This window comes from Amblyraja radiata, chromosome 14 (assembly GCF_010909765.2).
Source record: "Amblyraja radiata isolate CabotCenter1 chromosome 14, sAmbRad1.1.pri, whole genome shotgun sequence".
NCBI classification, from domain to species: Eukaryota; Metazoa; Chordata; class Chondrichthyes; order Rajiformes; family Rajidae; genus Amblyraja; species Amblyraja radiata.
In genome coordinates, this window is record NC_045969.1 from 28,960,594 (window position 1) to 28,982,589 (window position 21,996).

A 21,996-nucleotide genomic window follows, 5' to 3' on the forward strand; every position below is an offset into this window, starting at 1 on the left:
CTGGCTGTGGCAGCTTTGATAGTCCAGATTCGCCTTCCAGAGGGAAGTGATTCAAAGAGTTTGTGTCCAGGGTGAGAGGGGTCAGAGATGATCTTACCCGCTCACTTCCTGGCCCTTGCAGTGTACAGTTCGTCAATGGAGGGAAGGTTGCAGCCAATAACCTTCCCAGCTGATCGGACGATTTGCTGCAGCCTCCGGATGTCGTGCTTGGTGGCTGAGCCAAACCAGACCATGATGGAGAGGGTGAGGACAGACTCCACGATGGCCGTATAGAATTGGACCATCATTGCCTGTGGCAGATTGTGCTTCCTCAGCTGTCGCAGGAAGTTCATCCTCTGTTGTGCCTTTTTGACAGTGGAGTCGATGGTGACCCCCCATTTAAGGTCCTTGGAGATGATGGTTCCCAGGAACTTAAAAGACTGAATATTATTACTGTTTTCACAAGACCAGAACATTCATTTATTTTATTTATTTATTTATTTATTTATTCCGAACAAGTAAAGACATTAAAGACATTAATAGTAACAAAATCGAAATTATCAAACAATTGGACATTACAATCAATATTTACAAAGCAATGAAAAGAACAAAAGCAAAGTTCCAATGTCCAACTCTGTGTCTGTACAAGCTCGAAAAGGAGTGAGAAGAAGAATAACTTATTAAATCTCACCCCTTTTCCCCAACACTTCTACCATATTTAAAAATCAATTAATTAATAATAATAATACTACCCTAGGCAATTTCCCATAATACCTACAGACATATATATACATACAACTATTATGCACATACAAACTTCATATCTGAAGTACCCAAACATAAGTAAACAATAGTAAAGCAATAGATAAACATTAACCCCCACTTGTCAACCATCCCCTCCATCCCTGTATCCCTTGAAAATTATTTTTTTATATATCATTTTAAAATGATTCATGTTTGTGCATTGCTTTAATTCCCCGTTCAATTTATTCCACACTCCTACTCCACAAACCGAAATACAAAAGGTTTTTCTAGTCGTACGGACTCTTTGTTTCTTAAAGTTAAATATTCCTCTTAAATTGTAACCCCCCACACACTCGTTAAATAATTTTTGAATGTTTCCAGGTAAATTTTTATTTTTGGCCCTAAACATTATCTGAGCTGTTTTGAATGTAACCAAATCTTCCAATTTTAATAATTTTGCCTCTAAAAATAATGGATTCGTATGACCCAGATACTTAGCATTATGGATAATACGAATTGCTCTTTTTTGCATCATGGTTAATGAGTGTATCGAATTTTTATAGTTATTACCCTAGATTTCTGCACAATAATTTAAGTAGGGTAAAATTAATGAACAATAAAGAATACGGAGTGATTTGTAATCCAGAGCTTCCTTGGCTTTGTATAATACAGAGATACTTTTTGACAATTTTAATTTTACATGTTTAATATGTGATTTCCAGCTTATTTTATCGTCAATTATAACCCCAAGAAATTTATTTTCATGCACTCTTTCAACTTCCACCCCATTTATCTTTATACTTACTAGTGTATTTATTCTACAATTACCAAATAACATTATTTTAGTTTTACTCAGATTTAATGAAATTTTATTCCTATCAAACCATATTTTCAATTTACCCATTTCTTTTATTATTTTATCCATGATGCAGGAGTAAGCTACCAGGCCCCTCCAGCTTGCCTTGCCATTCAATATGATCATGGCTGATCTACGCTGGCCTCAACTCCTCTTGTGCCCATTCTCCAAAGCTCTCAATTCCCCAATCTTTCAAATATTTATCTATCTTCACCTCAAATATATCAGTTTGGTTGCACGTCATAGAAATAAAAAGTTGATGCAACACTTGTGTTTTTTTAAATAATAACTGAAAAGTCTGATTTTACTTGCACTATTACGGTGCAGACTCGGTGGGCCAAAGGGTCTGTTTCTACACTGTATCTTTAGTCTAGTCTATTAAAGGCCGACACATCTCCCCTCCCTTCAAACTGAATCAAAAACATCATACTGAACAAAAATAAAATCATGCCTCCTACTGCGAACTATTTGAATCGCAGTGACCTTGAAAGTGCCCAGAGCTTGCCTTGAAGATTAACTAATTTAAAATGGATGGTTTGCTGACCTACAGTATAGCGAACAGATGGACTGGTTACAAATGTAATCTACTGTATGTACTTACCTGCACAGACAGGTCTCTCTCCACTCCATGAACCATTGTGCTGACAAAATCTGAATCGGTCTCCATGAACCAAGGCATAACCTGGAGTACAGGAATACTGTATGTAGTACTTGTGTTGCCATGGTGACCGTCTGACCAGGTTCCGAAAGTACAGCCTGCCGTGATCTGGTGCAACTGGTGAAGGACACACAATAGGCCTCGGTAAATCAACCTGCCCCACATCTGCCTCACCCACCACACTCGTTTCACCCAGGCTAGTTTGCAGTATCAGCTCGGTTGGTTTAGCATCAAGCACATTTGACATCAGGTCAGTGAGATTGCTTGATTTATTAGTTGACAAACTCCCATTCAGTGTGATCTGCTCCCCCTGAGCTTGGACTGTAGCTCTGGGAGTTGAAGGGCTTGTGCTTTCTGGTGCAGTAGAACCACGTACATTTGATTTTGTTTGTCTTACATTGCTTTGAGCACCTCGTGTTGTTGTAGTCAACTGAGAATTTTTTGATCCATTAATTTTTCCAAAGGCATCCAGCAGTGACAACCTTTGCTCTGTGGTTGAACGATCTTTGTTTATCAGACCTTCTGGTCCATTGGTGCTGTTTGATTGATTTCCTTGGCCTGTATTTTCAGTTGCATTCAGATCACTAACATGTCGAATTGTTTGAGGGGGCAGTGTCTCAGCATGTTGTAGAATAGCAATGGTTGTTTTGGAGATGGAGCTTTGCCCATGAACAGGACCTGGCAGGTTTGAGTTTCCATGGTCGTTACCTGTTTTAGGTAACAGAATGACAGTGACCGACCACAAAGGGAGAGAGGTCCCCTCCAGACCAACAGTTGCATGTCCGACCTTCATCTGGTCTGCTCTTCTGGAATATGTGTCTGAAGAAGAGGGGGCAGTTATATTTTCACTCACTGAAGTAAAGGTATATTTATCAGTGACATTTTGAGAAGATTTTCCTCTCAATGATTTGGAATTTGATAGTGATGAGACGATGTCTTCATCCAGGGAGGCTGAAGGTTTTGAACTGATACCATTAGCTGTGACAGCTGGAGTGAACAAGCCAGATGTTCCTGCCTGCTGTGAGTCAATATTCAATGATATCTTCTCCTTCTGAGGTTGCTTTTGACTTGCTGCTGATGCATCCTCTTTATCGATGGAGCCATCTTCCTTGAGGACACCACTCATTGTCCCCCTCAGCCACCCATATGGTTTGAGTGCAACAGGAGCTGGATAAGTAGTCCTTTCCACCACTGTGATGGAATACGATTGGCTGCTCGATGCATCTTGTTTATCAAGGAGTGATGACTTTGAAGTCCACTGCTTAGGTACTGGGGATGAAGGATATTTTCTGACAGAGCTGGTATGGAAAATATTTGATGATTGTTTTAGTGAAGGTGAAGGTACTGTGTCACGTTGTGTTGGTGAAGAAGATGGAAATGACTGGATTGATAAGTTTGTCAAATCTGATTGAGGTAATAATTTTGAAGGCTGGTACAGAGATGAAGACGCAGATGAAGGTGTCTTTGATGATATTAAATTCATTCTGGAGTTAGGCTCTGGCCCCAGGAATTCAGTGGAGAATTTTGTCTGTGGTGATGAGAGGGGAGTTAGTTGTGTAACCAACATGGAATGCAATGACAAGGTAGATGGTCTTGTCAGTGATGGTAAAACCAGATGTGCAGATATTGATGCCACATGCTGAATGTTTACTTGGTTGTATTGGTCTTCTGGTGATCCTTTGTTGAAGAGGGCATTACCAGAGGCAACCTTTGCATTCCAAGCGCCTTTGATGTTTTTTCCAGGTTCAGCCTCGCCGATCGCAGGTTGTTCTGTGGGGAGGAGCTGCAGGGCCAGGGAAGTTTTTGTAATAGTGTCAGTGTGATGCTCTGGCAGTGGGATATGTTCAACAAAGGAGCCTTTTTCAGCTGTATCTCCAGTATTACAACACTGAACCTTAAAAAGTTTTCCTGAAAGCTTTTTCATCGACAACGGCGCGTTCAAGTTTGGCAATGAATTTGATTTTGTAATCTCAGTGTGTATCTCTTCAAACTTCACTGAATCCAACTCTGAAACAAAAGGAAATCAGTTAACAGGGCAGAACCATGTTCATTGACAATGTTATTAAATGTGTAACAAGGCATGGTGATAATTGGAAGTTTTAATCCTTCACATTGTAGTCCTAGAATCATTCCTCCAATTACCAATGTACCCAGTTTGGAGGGAGATTGTTGGGAGAGTTCCAGTGCTCTGATTAGAATCAGAGTGCAAGGTATAGTTGCAGCTGTGCCTACGGTACACCATTCAGAAGACAATGTCTAGAATCATAGAATCACACAGCACGGAAACAGGCCATTCAGCCCAACTTATCCCTGCGGACCAAGAAGCCCCATCTTTGCTGGTCATAGTGTCATAGAGCATGGAAACAGGTCCTTCAAACTAACTCATCCATGTCAACCAAGATGCCCCATCTATGCTAATCCCATGTGTCCATGCTTGGCCCATATTTCCTGAAACTTTTCCTGTCCATTTACCTGTCCAAGTGTCTTTTAAAAGTTCTTATTATACCTCAAATACCTCCTCTTGCAGCTCATTCCATATACCCACTGCTCTTCGAGTGAACAGATTTCCCCTCAGGCATCTATTAAATCTTTCCCCTCTCACCTTAAACCTAGCTCTTGATTCCCCTATCCTCCGTAAAAGACTGTGCATTCACCGTATTAATTCCCCTCATGATCTTATACACCTCTGTAAGATCCCCCTTAGCCTCCAGTGCTCCAATAAATAAAGTCTTAGCTTGCCCAATTTCTCTCTATAGCTCAGGCCCCCATATCCTCGCAATATTCTCATAAATTTACTCTGTACCCCTTTCAGCTCCTTCTAATGTTGTTTAGTTTAGTTTAATTTAGTTATACAGCATGGATCACAGACTCTTCGGCCCACTGAGTCCGCGCCGACCAGTGATCACCTTCATCCACTCGCACCACATACTGGGGACAAATTACAATTCTTGCCAAAGCCAATTAACCTACAAACCTGTACGTCTTGGGAATGTGGGAGGAAACCGGAGATCCCGGAGAAAACCCACGTGCGTCGTGGGGATGTGGGAAGGCAAATAGTCAGGGACAGGCAAGTGGGACTAACAAATATGCAACTTGATTGGCAAAGACAAGTTAAGCCAAAGTTACCGTGTTTAATAGCTCTATGACGCTGATGCCTTAACAATTACCCTGGAGTCCTGCAACCATGCCTCCCCCAGCCACACAATGCCATCTCCATCACCCACACTGCCCCCAGCAATTAATCAACAGAACCTTGGCTGCAATCTTTTCAGGGTCGATCCCCGAATCACAGAAGCCAAGGCCAGGCTTTCTCTGCAGAGAACACCAGGTAAAAGTACGCACCAGAGAGTTAAAAATCCAGTCTTCACTCAACCATCGTTATTTTACCTGCTGAGCAACTACACTGCAGGAAACATCAGTTTAACCCCATAAGTCACTGGCATTGCCAAGGTCTTCACATACCATGCTGAATTGGTTGGGAAGGCATTGTTTACCACCAGGCTTCCTCATCCCCCAGTGCAAGCATTCGCTACAGCACTGCTCATTTACTAGTCCAGAGAAAATGAGCCAAATTAGCATAAACGCAAGAGCAAATCAAACTTGTGATTTTCCGCAGCTGAAGGCTAAGCTGCAGTAAAAAACTTGTGCATTGACTGATAGATCAGGTTAGATGTTGGCTGCAGTAACTTTTGTACCACAGATGCAGTTGACATGAAACCCCATTAGGATATGAATGCACTTCTGTTCTGGGACCAGCCTCTTCAGAGGTTTTGCCAGAAGCACAGTACTGTGGTTTAATGTTATTTCAGTAAAGGCTCTACAGACGGTGACCTACCTTTGCACACTGGCTTGGTGCCATTCCATCTATTGCCATCGCAGTAGTGCATTGGTGATCCAGACAGTCTGAACCCAGGATCACATGTGTATCTGACCACAGAATTATCTTTACGTAGGGTGCGGCTTCCATGTGGGATACTTCCAACATCTGGGCATCCTGGGGCTGCAGTGAGAGAATAGACACGTGCTTACTGATGAAACTACTCAATGGGCTACTTCATGCAAGATGAGCGTACGGAGGTGTGAAGTCTAAGAATGGGTTTGACAAAGAGAGGGATTTTCCCAGGATTCGGCAAGGGAATTATACTCACTACAATAAAAGGTCAGTTAAAAATCAGTGTCTCAAATTTGTTTTGTTTTAAACACTGGAAAAGCTGTCCTTGACAGCTGGACTCATTTTTAAAGCACAGCTGTAACTCTGCTATTTGATATCATTGACTTACCTTGACTCTCCATTGAAACTCTCCACAACTTTAACTCACACGTGGTCAGAATGTGTAAACATCGACTGAACATCATTCACTGCATTATTTTCACGAATCTGCTCCGCCATTTCACTCATAGCAATCTAAAATTGTGCTGGGTTTCCTTTGATCATCTCAAAACATCTGCTATCATCTATGGATCCCTCGCCCGTGTCTACTCTGTGTCCCATGGTTCTGCTCTTGCTTCCCCAGACGGAACAAGGATAGAGTTCCCCAGGTCCTTGCCTTTCATTCCACCAGCCTCCGCATCCAACGGGTTATTCTCTGACATTTCCGTTACCTCCAATGTAATTCCACCACTGGTCACATCTTCCCACCCCGACCCTTTTCCGTCTTCCACAGAGACTGTTCCGTCGGCGTCTCCTTGGTTCACTCATCACTTCCCACTCAAACTGCATGTACATTCCCCTGCAAACGTTGGAGATGAAACATCTGACCGTATACCGTCTCCCTCAGGTCTGTTCAGGGATCCTAGCAGTCCTTCCAGATGAGACAGAGGTTCACAAGCACATCCTCTAAATTCATCTATTGATCCTTCAGCCATACAAACCGATTTTTGTACAAGCTCCTCTTGTATACTCTCCACTTACTCATCCTCGTCTGCCGTCCAGACACACTGTGGGGTCCTTATCACTATCCAGCAGCAAAGGGGGTCGCCAGTGGAGGTTTCTGTACATGGGAATCATCCCCCTTTTATATTGGGGATCTGGGGTGGAGAGAGTACCATACAACCACATTTTGAGTCGGTTCACGGACTCCACCTGCCACATCTACGGTCAGGAAGAGTCCAAGTACAACATGTACATGGGGTGTGTGAGGTTATAACCCTACTCTGAATATTTGGAGGGTCTGCGCCACAAATTCTGGTTACACTTCCGCCCCACTCAACTGGTCTTTGTGCACCTGGTGCGGAGGGGGTGGGTTAGTCAGGAGAATCTGTTCCGTTCAGTTTAGTTTAGTTTATTGTCACATGTACTGAGATACAGTGAAAAGTTTTTTGTTGCATGCTCACCAGTTAGCAGAAAGACAATACATGATTACATGAATCGTTTGGTCAGTTTGCTGCTGGGCCTGGCCAATCTGGCCACTCGTAGATCATGGCAGCGGGCAGACGGGTGCTCCACCCAAGCCGACTGCCTGCCCCCCTTCCAGGCTTACGTCTGTGCCCGGGTGTCCCTGGAGAGGGAGCAGGCAGTGAGTGGTGGATTATTGCGTTGGAGGAAAGGGGCCCAATGGGTTCCACTTGGTCTAGTATATTACTAAATCTCCTATCTTGCATGTGTGCTTGCGTGTGTTGTTTGTTAGTGTGCTTTTCATGACCTGAACTACGCCAAAACTGTACACAATAGCGCTACAATGTTTGCACCACCTTACTCACAATTGCCATGTGATATGTATCAAGTTTCATTCAGATTGATGTTATATTTTAAAAGTTATTCACATTTTTTAATTTACAAAACCCCAATTTGAGAAAAATCTCTTCCCTCTGCTTTGCACTTACATCTATGATGTTCAATGGGATTGTAGCCCTGCTTGCTAAAATGGTGCTATCCCAGGACACTGAGTCCTGCCAGCCAAAGCAAGTGCAATTGCATTTTTTTTAAAAGTTTAAAATAAGGGAGTGTGAATAAGGGGAAATGAACAGCCCTGCACATTTGGGGGCTATGGGTCAGTGATGGAATATTGCATTGAGGGAAAGCAGGTTGTGTTGGAGGACCAGGCCTCCCGTGTGACAGGGACCAAATGGTCTAGTATATATATAACAAAAACTCTCATCTTGTTTGTTTGTTTGTTTGTATGTGTGTTTGTTCCCGAAACTCCGCCAAAACGGTACACGATACACTACAAATTTTGGCCCACCTTACTCACCATTGTCCTGTGATGTTATATTTTACAAGTTATTGACATTTACAACTTAAAAAAAATTTAAACAGCGCCCCACTTGCTGGTTGCGCTGCCAGCCTCGCCTGCGCAGTTGGAGAAGGGTTGCCGTGACTCATGTCAACCGCACCTGCACACCCTACAACTGGAACTGGGGTCGGAGCGGTTACCGGGATCAGACACGGAACCGGGGCCTGGCGTGGGCCGAGCCCTGGGGCTGTAGCTGGGCCCAGGCTTTGGGCGCTGGGGAGTGGACATGGACTGGGCCCTGACCGCGACACCGGGCACTAGGCAGGGGTGGGGAGGGGGGGGATGGGAAGGGGCGGGGGAGGGGAGAGGGGAGGTGGGAGGAGGGGGATGTTGTTACCGAACTGAACCCACTGTGGAATGAATGCATTAACGGAGCCACTCTGCTGCTGGATCCGAAGCTGTCCGTGCCGCTGACGGCAAAGTCTGTGAAAGCGGCCCCATCGGAGACTGTGAGGCCTCGCATCCTCGGCGCTTCTGACACGCCGGCTCTGTCATGCTGTTTCGCCATCGGGCGAAAAGCAGCGGATGAACATCCGATGTTTGGCTTGAGGCAGCGTGACAGAGCCGGGCCGGGCACCAGCGGTAGGGAAAAATGTCGGTGTTTTTCGAGCAGAGCGCTTCAGATGCCGAGTACTGAGTTATGGTGGGTGGCCAGCAGGCAGTGACAAAATGAGCGAGTGGGGGGGAGGGGGGGGGGGGGGGGGTGGAGGATTTTATTTTAAAAAGTGTACATAAAACTGTCCAAATGTTTTGAGGAGTGCATGAGTGAATGTAAAAGTGAATTAGCTAGTGAAATGGAAGAAATCACGGAGGTTCAGCGTGTGGGTTTGGCGGACCAAGGAATCAAAGGGATAGATAGAGAGATAGATAGAGAGATAGATAGAGAGATAGATAGAGAGATAGATAGAGAGATAGATAGAGAGATAGATAGAGAGATAGATAGAGAGATAGAGAGATAGATAGATAGAGAGATAGATAGATAGAGAGATAGATAGATAGAGAGATAGATAGATAGAGAGATAGATAGATAGAGATAGATAGAGAGATAGATAGAGATAGATAGAGAGATAGAGAGCTATGAGGAGATAGCTAGTAGCGCGCTCGCTCGAGAGCCGTAGCTCGCGCGATAGTCGAGAGATAGATAGTAGGAGATCGATAGCTGCGAGCTAGATGAGAGCTCGATAGAGAGCTAGCTAGGAGATAGATAGCTCGATCGAGGATAGAAGATAGCGAGATAGATAGATCGCGAGATCGTAGAAGTGCGCGGCGCGCATCGCGCAGATAGTAGGAGATGCTCGAGGATGCTAGATGCTAGCTAGCTAGCTAGATATGCTAGACTCGATCGCTCGATCGCTAGATCGCTAGCTCGCTAGATCGCTCGTTAGTAGCTAGATCGATAGCTAGATAGTAGATAGATAGATAGATAGATCGCATAGATAGATAGATAGATAGATCGATAGATAGATAGATGATTCCCAACAAATATCACTACATTTTATATCTCTTCATATAAAATCCCGCACGCTTGTAGCCATTTGCATCGTTTGGGGGTAACTGCAGGATGTTGTGTTGCGTAGGACAAGGACGTCTCTTCTCACCAACGCAACACTGGTGGATCCCTGGTCCATCGACCCGAAACACAGCTGCTGGTCTGATACCCGTAACGATCAAAACCAGGATTGCAGAAGAATGCCACATAAATCCCTCCATAGCGGAAAAACTGACGACCATTCAGCAGTTGGTGCAGTCCTGGGCAAGCGTACCGGGCACACCCTGGAGAGAAACATAGTAATTCAGTCTTCAAATAATCAAACCTTGCCCACCGTTAGAACATAGAACAGCACAGAGCACAGAAACAGACCCTTTGGCCCACAATGTCTGTGACAAATATAATACCAAGTTAAACTATTCTTCTCTGCCTGATCCATATCCCTCCATTCCGTTATATCCCCATGCTTTTCAAAAAGCCTCTTAAACACCATTGTCATATCTGCTTTATCCACCCCGGCAGTGTGTTCCAAGCACCCACCATTTTCTGTGTAATGAAAAATTTGACTTGCACATCTCCTCTAAACGTTCTCTTCTGACATTAAAGCTCTTTTAAAATGCAATTTGACAGGTACATGGGTGGGGAAGGTTTGGGCAGCTATGGGCCAGTCACAGGTAATTGGAGCAAGCTGGGTTAAGTAACTTGCTCAGCATGAAGAAGTTGGGCAGAAGGGCCTGCTTCTTTGCTGTGTAGCTCTATGACTAAAATGTCAGATATGAATGTTATCGAAGAAAACACAACAGAGCAAATGGTTAGTAGGAATGGCTCAGAAAGAACAAAGTGTATGAACAGGAATGGTTGAGAGGTGTAGGGAAGGAATTCTGGTGCTTTAGCACAGACGTGAACAATGCACCAGTCGGCAGCTCTCGAGCCCAGGGCGGACGGTGAACTGGTGCCGAAGAGCAGCAGCTTCAGCCATTCAAACATCACTGCTCTCATTGGGCATTTCTCCACCAGTGCCATTTTATACTCCACTAAAGCCTCACTATACAGTCAGGTCTAAAATGGCTCATGGATTGTAATCCCTTTAGGGATGAGCGATAGAATTCTTCAGTGAGATGAAAAGTGTAGCAATTCATTTCAAAACACGAATAAATGCTCAGCATCTGGGGAGATAGAAATGGAGTTAACATTTCAGACCCAGGGAGGCGTAAACAAATTAGTTTGGGGTCATAGAGAAAGGGGTGAGGCTGGAGGATGGATAGAACAAAGTCGATGTATCTGATGGGATGAGGCTAGGGTTACCTCAGGATAATTTCCCCCACCTCCAAATCTCCTCCATTTTCCCTGATCCAGAAAATTAAGACGCATGGGATCCATGATGACTGGACCATGTGGTTTGATTTCAGAACTGGCTTACCCATTGAAGACAGCAGGTTGTGGTGGAAGATGGGGGTCATGGTGGTGCAACTGTAGAGTTGCTGCCTTACATTGAATGCAGCGCCAGAGACCCGGGTTCGATTCCGACTACGAGTGCTGTCTGTACGGAGTTTGAACGTTCTCCCCGTGACCTGCGTGGGTTTTCGTCAAGATCTTCGGTTTCCTCCCATACTCCAAAGACGTACAGGTTTATAGGTTAATTGGCTTGGTAAATGTAAAAATTGTCCCTAATGGGTGTAGGATGGTGTTAATGTGCGGGGATCGCTGGTCGGCGCGGACCCGGTGGGCCTGAGGGCCTGTTTCCGTGCTGTATCTCTAAACTAAACTAAATGTTATTCTGGTTGTGACCAGTGGAGTTCTGCAGGGATCTGTACTGGGTTGAGTGTTGTGTTTTGTGAGCTTGTAAGTTTCCACAATTGGTGAAGTTGGAGGCAGTGAGATGTTGTCAAAGTAGGATATCGATCAGTTATAGTTAGTTTCATTTCAGCAAGTGTGAGGTGTTGCTCATTGGGAAGTCAAATAATGGGAAAAGTATACAGTTAATGGCAAGACTCTTAACAGCATTAATGGACAGGGAAATCTTGGGCTCCAAGTCCATAGCAGCCTGAAAGTGGCAATGCAAGTAGACAGAGTGGTAAAGGAGGTGTATGCTATGCTTGCTTTAATCAGTTGGGCACTGAGTATGAGCGTCATGTTGCAGCTTTATAGGACTTTGGGTAGGCTGCATTTGGAGCATTGTGTTCAGTTGTAGTCATCCCTTTACAGGACGATTGTGGGGGCTTTGGGGAGAGTGCAGAAGAGATTTACCAGACTGCTGTCTGCATTAGAGATTATTTGCTACAAGCAGAGGATGGACAAACTCGGATTGTATCCTCTGGAGTGTTGGAGGCTAAGGGAGACCTGATAAGGTATTGAAAGGATAGACAGTTAAAAGCTTCTCAGAAGGTGACAATGTCAAAGACTAGAGGGCGTAGTGTTGTCAGGGGAAAAGTTTAAAGGAGATGTGTGGAATTAGTTATTCGCAGAGTGATGGGTGCCTGGATCGAGCTACCAGGCATGGTGTGAAGGCAGATAATAGTGGCATTTAAGAGGCTATTAGATAGGCATGTGGTCATGCAGAGCATGGCAGGATATTAATCACGTGCAAGCAGAGGGGATTAGTTGAACTCTGCATCATATTTGACATGGACATTGTGGACTGGAGGTCAAATTCCTGTGATGTATTGTTCTGTGTTTATACCCAATACCTCGAATGATGATGGGAAGCATCCAATAAACTGCCTTTCCCATTCTGTCTGCTTGTGTTGCTACTTTCAGGCAACTATGAACTTGGACCCCAAGATTCCCCTGTCCATTAATGCTGTTGCGACTTTCAGGGACCTATGGACTTGGACCCCAAGAATCCTTTTTCCATTAATGAGGAGTCCATCCTCTGTACAACAACGCTATAAGATATTGCAATATTTAGGTGCATGATCTCACACATTGCCACGTTAAATTCTATTGGCCATGTTTTTATCCACTCACCCAATTTATCCTATTTCAGAGTCACAATATCTTTATCGTAACATGCCCTCCCACCTATTTTCACATCATCTGCATACTTGCAAACCTTACATTCTGTCCCCACCTTCAGGTTGTTAATATAAATGATAAATACAGGATCAAGAACTGAACGCCGGAGTACTCATCTCGTTACATCCTTCCAAAATAAAAAATGACCCATTTATTCCAACATTATTTTCTACATGATAACCAGGTTTTAATCCATGCTAACACATATCCTCTAATATCCTGAGCTGTGAATTTGTGCAGCAGGCTCATATGTCACCTTATCAAATGTATTTTGGGAATCTAAATACACCGCATGCACAGGTTCCCTCTATCTACTCTGCTTGTTGCTTTCTTAAAGACATCAAGCAAATTTGTGAAACATGACTCGCATTTCATGACAAGGTGGTGACTTGGTTAGATTATATTAGGCTTTCCAAAATTGTTTAGCTATTTTATCTTTATAGATTCTAGCATCTTGCTGACAATAGATGTTAAACGAACCAGTCTAACTTCATCTGCAGTTCCTTCTTAAACAGTCTAACTTCTCCATGCGTATGGCGTGCACAGCCTAAAGTTTTAGGACAACTTGTTCTATTTGATCTTATTTGATTGTGCACGCCAGGTTGATTGCATTCGTTGAAACAGGACGGACCACATGAAGGTTGCAATCTCCCACCCCAACCAGTCTATTGTTTCTTGACTTTCCCCAATCCACTGGTGCCCCGCTGAAGCTCAATGAGTTTTGAAAATCTTCAACCAATGGGTCCACTACCTCTAACACCTTTCCCTTTAAAACCATTGGGTCCCAGTAACTTGGTAGCGTTCAGTTCCATGAGTTTTTCTTGTAATAATCCCAATCACAAGGAACAGGTTTTCCTATCACAAATAAAGGCGAGGACTACACTTGAAACGTTTGAGAATACAAAATTCACACCACATTAAATCTCAATATCGGCATTCTCAATGTTTCTGTCTGGCAATGTATGTAACACCTCTGCCCAAACTGGGCAGTTAATGCGCGGCATCAGAAGACAGTAGATTGAGTTATGGCCAAATATTTTTCAGAATGCATCGTTTCTATACAACTGAGCAGACCTGACGCCAGCCCGATATGTGGCTGCACTTCACTGCCCCATACATGGTCACACTGAAGATTCACCAGACGGCACTGAAGGAATATAAACTGGTGTCTGCATCTCAAACGCTGCTAAATATTGGACACGGAGCAACTTCACTCACCGCCGCCAAAGAAGAAGACCCCAATAAGCAGCCGCATCCCGAGAGCAGCCATCGGTGAAGCTGGACGCGCCAGTAACGCGGCAGCTGCCAGATCCCGGGCGGCAGTGGAGCGACCACCCCCACCCCCACCGGCGGGAGCAGGGACCAGCCCGCCTTCCACCTCACCGCGCCCGGCTCCTGGCTGGGGTCAGCACAGCCCCTCCCTCCCGGGACCCAGGGCGTGGCTCTGATCTAACTGAGGCCGTTTGGCCCATCGCGCCCGCTCTGACACAGTGTACCCAGTTCCCCGGGCGCTCCACCGGCGCAGAGTGGCTCTGCGTTTCACCCATCCACTGATCCAGGAGCTCCTGGGATGTCCCAGCCTTGGGCTGCAAGCATCTGGTCACCAGCATCAAAGCCTCGGGGGCCATGGGACCTGGGGAGGTGGGTGCAGCAAGGTCGCCAGTCTCCGTTAAACAGATCGCCCCGCCCAAAGTGGCTCTATCCATAAAAATAAAAGATCCCATTCAGAAACAAGTCCCATCCCCTAAAGAAGCTCCATCCACATATTCCACCCACAAACATGTCCTTCCCACAAATAGGCTCGGCCCTCAAGAGGCTCCATTCACAAACTGGCCACAAACTGATCAGAATCACCCCCTCCCGTTTCTGGGGACTAAAAGCTCAACCGTCCCCGTCCTCATGAACCGCTGTCCTATATTTTAATCAACAGCATTTACGATGCAGAGAAGTTGCCGAGGCCAGTAGCTGCCACCTCTTCAGTTGGTTGCTCTGCACTGCTTTTTCCTAAGAGCGCTGTGAATTTCCCCTGTTCAAGTATTTACCCAATTTCTCAATGAAAGTTCCCCCATTGTTTCTGCTTCAGCTCCCAGCCTACTATGGATGTGCAGAGGGATCTTGATGTCCAAGTTCATAGCACACTGAAGGTGGCAGTACAAGTAGATAGGATTGTAAAGGAGGCATATGGTTTGCATCAAAGCTAGGGGCATTGAATACAAGAGCCAGGAAGTCATAATGCAGTTTTGACAGGACCTTGGTTGGACCGCATTTGGAGTATTGAGTGCAGTTATGGTCACCCCATTACAGGAAAAATGTGGAGGTTTTGAAGAGGGCGCAGAGGAGGTTTACTAGAATGCTCCCTGGATTAGATGGTTTAAACTACAGGGAGAGGTTAGATAGACTTGGATAGTCTTCAATATTCACTCGTACCACAGACAATTGGCGAATAACCAATAGAAGCGCGCACAGTTCTCTTTGCATGTTGTTGTGAATGTTCTCCAAGTGTACATTGATTAGACGGAGAACAGCAGAACGTGGAGATATTCTGGACTGAATCAACCTTTTTATTACAAGAATTATATTTATATTACAGTTACATTAACTTGAAAATGTCAAAGGGACTAAATCTGAAGTTCGGCAAACTGCTTTTCAGGCAATTGCTCTTCCTCAGTATTTACAGTCACTGTACAATTTCATTCATTGTCTATCTGCACCAGGCGGAATGCCTCCAGAAATTCATTGAAGTCTATGAAGCCATCATTGTTGAAGTCAATGCTCCGGGCCAGGTCATCCATAGAGCTATCATCCACACGGATGTTTCTATGGTAACAGAAGAGTTTCCAGGTTTGCTGGAATTCCTCCATGGAGATCAATCCTGATGGGAGAGAATGATGAGTCATAGGCAGGCACACTGGACATGCCAATATATCAAAACAGCTTTAATACTCTGCACCATGTCCAGCTCTGAATCACAGCTCCATATATAGTTGACATTTCACTGCAAGGGAGACCTGTAAAAGGGCTCAATAACATCATTAATAATCAGTGACAAATCAGCATTTGGAGGTTGCATTTGGACGGAGTGCAAAACAGATTACAACATATAATGACTACAGTTAATTCTGCTATAATTTAATAGCTACGTTCACAATGAACCCTGTGTTATAAAAAGTCATGTTGTAGCAAAGCAGGCTGCAGTTGCCAATATGTGTTATGGAAACACAAGTTATAGCAGAGCTACCTGTACTATTCTATACTTTCAGGGCGGTAATCAACAAAGCAGGACAACCCAATCTGTCTCTTGGGAAAGCGAGGGCCATCTCCTCCTTCCCTGGCTTCTTACCAGTCTCTTGGTTCAAGTTATTTTGGGCCAAAGCACGGGCCAAACATCGGGTTCCTCCTGCGATGATAACGGTGCTCAGCACCAACCTTTGGAAAGGGCTTCAGTGATGGAGCAACATCATAATTGGCCATCATGAAGGTTCAGCTTTTACCAAAGAAGAAGTCCAATGGTCCCAGAATTTTCACTTACAGGCCCTACTTCTGCTACCACTTCTAACCAAAGAGGCAGTGTGAAGATGCAGGCAAAGAGAAGTGTAAAAACGCACACCTCCAGATTCAGGGACAGGTTCTTCCCAGCTGTTATCAGGCAACTGAATAGTCCTCTCATTAGCTAGAGTGCAGTCCTGACCTCCCATCTACCTCATTGGAGACCTTAGAACTTTCTTTAATCAGACTTTATCAGATTTCAATGTTATATCTTTGCAATTCAACCAGAGAGCATTGCTGAGGATTCCAGTAAGCCAGGGACAATGAAAACATTTGGTGAATCGTGGATTTAATTATTAACACCACCACCAAGGTATGGATTCTGTAGTGCACACATTCCAGGGAACATTCCCATGTATGGACATCCGGTATATGTAATGTTATTGAAGCAACATTTATGGCAGCAGAATCTGACCACTGCTCCCACCACCCCACTCTCACCGGCTTCCATCACAGAGGCATGTGTTGAGGACGCACAAGGTTCACAAGGTCTGGGCAACAATCAGACTTGGATCTTCAACTCCTTGTGTGAATGCCGTACTGTCTGAATGCTGCTCACAACAGGAAGACATTGGTGGCAGCCTCCCGAGCCATCGTCAGGCCACATGCAGTCCCGCATTTACTCCATGTCTGAACTGATAACACGGGGTTCTATAGAGTCAAGGCCTTCTTTGGAAGATTGAGTATCATTGTAATGAAAGGCCTGTACCATGAACAGCTTTCCCGTGGGAGCAATCCATCACCTTGATCCAAGGTTCCAAAGGATGGGTTCTAATTCACATCACTGCCACAACAAAGTGATTTCCTTCTTGCCCTAAATTAGTACACCTACAATCTCAGGAAGTCCATAAAAGTTGATGGGATCAGCATAATCACAACTAGCTCACCTCCCCAATACAGCTGAGGTCAAAATCAACCATAGTATATAAGGAAAACTCATTCACGCCATTATTCATTTCCTATGTTGTGCTTCCCCTTCCTGACTGCCACATTATGTAGCAAACATTACATCACAAAAAATATCTTCTGGAAGGGTTCTCTCACGTCAAATGTGATAGATAGAAATGTATCTATTCAACAATGATAATGCTGGCTGCCTTATGCTACTTTTAGTTATGGCTTTCCATGTTTCCTTCTGACTTCTACACAATGCTCACTGATGGAACACCCCTCCCTGTAGATGGTGTGCTGTGAGCATCTCTGGGCCAGGTTGGCCTGGCTGGGGATGGGCAGCAGAAGGCCGGGCCAGCAGGCTGTGAGCAAGGTTGTAGGCACAGGCAGAGTACTTGCACTGGGAGTATGGATGCTGAGCGGACAGCACATTCTAGAACCACGGGCTCAGGCACAGAGGGCCTTCCAATCTGGGGAACGTGGCTGCATTTGGAAATTATCTTCTCAGTGTTAGTATTCACATTGGTGCTGACTGATGCCTAGAAAAATTATAGAAGGACTCAACAATACAAAAGGAGACCATTCCACATGATGTAGAAGGATATTCAGCCCTTTGAGTCTGTGCCAGCTTTCAAAGCAATCCCATCCCTCTATTTATTTTTCTGTAACCTATCCTCACTCACATTCTCCCCAACCTCTCCCTAGATTCAACCACTCTCCGACACACTGGAGGCAATTTACACGAGCCAATTAACGTACTGACTTGCATATCTTTAGGTTGTGGAGCAGCAGGAAAAACCCACGTGGTCACAGGGAGAATGTGCAATGTACAGCACCCGAGGTCAGGATTGAACCTGGGTCTCTGGAGATGCGAGGCAGTCGTGAAGCAATTAGACATTAATGTTTTGAACCTATTCTGCTCAACCAATGTGCTGCTGTGTCACCTAACAATCTGTGCTGGTGAAAAGAGGTACCCAGCCCTGAACCAGAACCCAGCTGCTTTTCAAATACACATCCGAGTCCTGCCCCATTGTTATGAAAGGTTTTGTCTTGCCCTCCCTTTCAGGCAGAGGGTCCCAGACTTCACTACCCTCCAGATGAAAAGAAATTATCACCTCCCCTCCAATCATTCAACCAATTACTGCTCTGAATGTGACCTATCTACTGAGGGAAATAGGCCCTTCCTATTTTGGCTTTGTGGTCCCTTGTAATTTTATACCCTGATTTAGCTCCATCAGTTCTTCCACACCATAGACATTTTCAATGTAGACCTGATTTACATTGCACACTGTATATGAGAAGACTTAATACACAGTCCAAGACATTGTTAAATCAAAGAATCAATTTCAAATATGGATAACATTACTTCCATTTACCTGTGTGATCTTTATCAATCATTCCAAAAACGATTTCCAGATCTGCACGATGCCTGTACACGGCTTCAATCAAACCTGGCTGAGCCTGTAGATCAAAGTCAATTAGTCAAAGAATTTAGATGCCAATGTTTTGAACACATTCCACTGGCCATTACAACCTCAGTGAGTATGGGTCATTATTGTTATGACCAACCTTCTATTCATGTAATGCCTTGTCCTAGTGGATTTAGACCTGCTCTTTGCAAAGGCACCTGACCCAACCTTTACTGCAGTGGTGAAAAGTGGTGACTAGCAGCCCGAGTTCGAGACCAATGGTCCATGCCAACCAAATTGGCATACTGGGCTAGTCCCATTTGCCTGCATTTATACCATTTCTATCCATTTATCTGTCCAAATATAGTTTAGAAGTCGTAATTGTATCTGCCACTCGTTCTCTAGCTTCCTCTGGCAGCTCATTCCAGATATTGACTACCCTCTGAGTGAAAAGGTTGCACATGTTTTTCAAAATTCATAATTGTAGCTTCTTCAATAGCTTCCTCTGCCAGTCATTCAAGATACAGACTATGCTGAGTGAAAAGGCATCCCAGAGCTCCCCTTTAAATGTCTCCCCTCTCATCTTAAGCCTATGCCCCCTAGTTTTAGAATACACCACCATGGGGTCAAAAGACTGCAAGCATTCATTTTAACCATGCCCTTTATGATCTTGTACACCTCAATAAGATCACCACTCCGTCTCCTATACGCCATAGAAAAAAGTCCCAGCTTATCTAGCCTTTACAGATAACAAACCCCCAAGTCAAAGTAACATCCTGGTGAATCTCTTCTGCACCCATTCCAACTCAGTGACATCCTTCTTGTAACTGGGCAACCAAAACTGCACCTGGTATTCGGTACAAGTGTGCTCTTACCAACGATATGTACAGCTGCATCATGATACGTCCATTTTTGTGATTCCCTCCCAATGAAGGCACATTGTCCACCCGACACATCACTTTTAAGCAACGTTACACCTGTACTCACAGATCTCTCTGTTTATGCAACATTCTCTAGGGCTCTACCATTTACAATGTTTGACATACAGAAGTGTAACACTTGTCAGAGTTAATTTCCACAATGCTCTTCAGTGAAGGAATCTGCTTGGCTCTAGGCTCACCAATATCATCTCCAAGGAACTGAAATGGGGGCTACCATCGACCCCACAATCAAAAAGGCACAACAGAGGATGTACTTCATGCGACAGCTGAGGAAGCACAATCTGCCACAGGCAATGATGGTCCAATTCTATACGGCCATTGTAGAGTCTGTCCTCACCTTCTCCATCATCGTCTGGTTTGGCTCAGCTATCAAGCACGACACCTGGAGGCTGCAGCGAACCGTGCTATCAGCTGAGAAGGTTATTGGCTGCAACCTTCCCTCCATTGACTAACTGTACACTGCAAGGGCCAGAAGCGAGCTGGTAAGATCATCTCTGGCCCCTCTCTCCCTGGCTACAAACTCTTTGAATCACTTTCTTCTGGAAGGCGACTCCGAACTGTCAAAGCTGCCACAGCCAGACATAAAAACAGCATTTTTACACAGTAGTAGCTCTACTCAATAACCAAAAATCTGTAGCCTCCTTTTGCTCTGGTATTTTATTTAATTCACATGTTAATGTTTATCACGTGATAATGTTTTATTATTAATGTTTAATGTTTTATGTGTCATTCCTAACTGTCACTGTTTGTCATGTTGTCACTTGCGGGTGGAGCACCAAGGCAAATTCCTTGTATGTGAATACTTGGCCAATAAACATATTCATTCATTCATGGTTTATCCTTGGCTGCCTCCTGAGGGGCAATTGGTGATGCACCACAAATATTCATATTGCCAATGACACCATGTGGACAAATAAATAAAAATGTTGCACTGCTCAACAGCTATATGCTGGCTCAGTTTCCATTGCAGGACAAACTGGAGGTGTTGAGTACATGACCAACACCAGGCATAGACTTGGGCGCTGCCCGTTGATTTGGCAGGGCTGGTGTCAGGCGGATTGTGTGAAGATTGTTATCTGCACCTGCTCAGCATGCAAGCGAGATAACCCTGCTGTCTACTCTGGTGAATAGTGAAAGTCCTGCTAAGAATTTAGTTTACAATTAGTGACAGAAATCGGAAGCAAATCAACACCTCTGGCACCCATATAACATTTATTTGTCACATGGCACCTTCTCCCAATGTAAATACTGTACAATTCCTGGAATATCAAATTCTCATGGTTGGCTTCTATTTTACCTCGTTCAGGGGTTGCTTGAACTGAAGATCTCGAAAGGTGGAGAGGTAATCCACACTTCCATTAGCTTTGATCTTTGCCAGTCTAGGCCGCAAGGTCCTCCAGGGTAGATTTAAATGTAGAACCGATTCCACAGCCGAGGCCCATTCACTGGATGAAATCCCCCCTTAAAACAAAATCACACCAGGAAGATGATAAGTCCAAGATTTAGTTTGGAGCCATAATGTGTAATTGAGCTTGGTTTTTGCTGTCATTGACATGGTTGAGTCATTCTCCAGCTCAGTGGGACCAGGTTCACCTGACCATTGTTATTCAGCCAGCCTTTCTGCTGCTGTTTCATTAGCCCCAAGGTTTTACCCTGAGCAACATATCTCCCCGCCCAACCCATTTCCCACATGTACGCTACTCCTCACTGATGAGGGGAAAGATCCTATAGACCTCAAACATCAAGCTCACCACCACCTCTTTTAACCCACAACTCCCTCTGATTTATCACAATACTTGTCCATCATCCAGAACCAGAACAAGAAGTTTCCTCCTGCAAATTCCTGGGAAATCGGAGGTAGGCCGCTTGCACCACGGTCTTGTGTTTAAGAGTCAAGAGTATTTTATTGTCATATGTACGGGAACAGAACAATTAAATTCTCACTTGCAACAGCAAAAACAGGTTCGTAAACACAGTACTCAATATATATTATAATAAACAAAAAAAAGTTCAATAAATATAAAAATAAATAGCGTGCAAAACAAAAACAAAGCCTAAAGTCCCTCGTGCAACCAAGGCAGTAGGTTGTTTCCAGTTTAGTTGGAGTGAAATGAGAGTGTGGCCAGGGTGGTGTTTGTCCTTGATGATGACAGCGTCTCCTATAGATCCCTTCGATGTTGGGGAGGCCAGTATACATGATGGACCTGGCAATGTTCTAAAACTTGATGTAATCTC

General features: G+C 44.4%; 2 protein-coding genes across 2 annotated transcripts in view; both read right to left on the minus strand.

Moving 5' to 3' along the window:
- Positions 1–1,861: 1,861 nt before the first annotated feature.
- On the minus strand, positions 1,862–14,310 carry LOC116980574 (putative GPI-anchored protein pfl2). Its single transcript, XM_033032931.1, has 4 exons — positions 14,193–14,310; positions 10,069–10,243; positions 6,073–6,237; positions 1,862–4,244 (listed from the first exon to the last, which is right to left on the minus strand). The coding sequence occupies exons 2-4, from the start codon at positions 10,199–10,201 to the stop codon at positions 2,164–2,166; spliced, it is 2,379 nt and encodes a 792-aa protein (XP_032888822.1). The 5' UTR covers positions 10,202–10,243; positions 14,193–14,310; the 3' UTR covers positions 1,862–2,163.
- Positions 14,311–15,514: 1,204 nt separating this feature from the next.
- Positions 15,515–21,996, minus strand: part of LOC116980575 (serine/threonine-protein phosphatase with EF-hands 1-like) — a 56,839-nt gene continuing 50,357 nt past the window's right edge. The window contains exons 15-17 of the mRNA XM_033032932.1: positions 21,059–21,222; positions 18,788–18,872; positions 15,515–15,846 (exon numbers count right to left, since the gene is read on the minus strand). Coding sequence (XP_032888823.1) covers positions 15,665–15,846; positions 18,788–18,872; positions 21,059–21,222 — 431 coding nt within the window. The 3' untranslated portion in view covers positions 15,515–15,664. The remainder of the gene's footprint in view (positions 15,847–18,787; positions 18,873–21,058; positions 21,223–21,996) is intronic.

Coding starts and splice junctions, on each gene's coding strand:
- LOC116980574 (XM_033032931.1), bottom strand. CDS start 10,201: ATGGTCGTCAGTTTTTCCGCTATGGAGGGATTTATGTGGCATTCTTCT. Junction 6,238..10,068: donor GATCCACCAGTGTTGCGTTG/GTGAGAAGAGAC, acceptor CTCTCACTGCAG/CCCCAGGATGCCCAGATGTT. Junction 4,245..6,072: donor CACCAAGCCAGTGTGCAAAG/GTAGGTCACCGT, acceptor CTTTTGTTTCAG/AGTTGGATTCAGTGAAGTTT.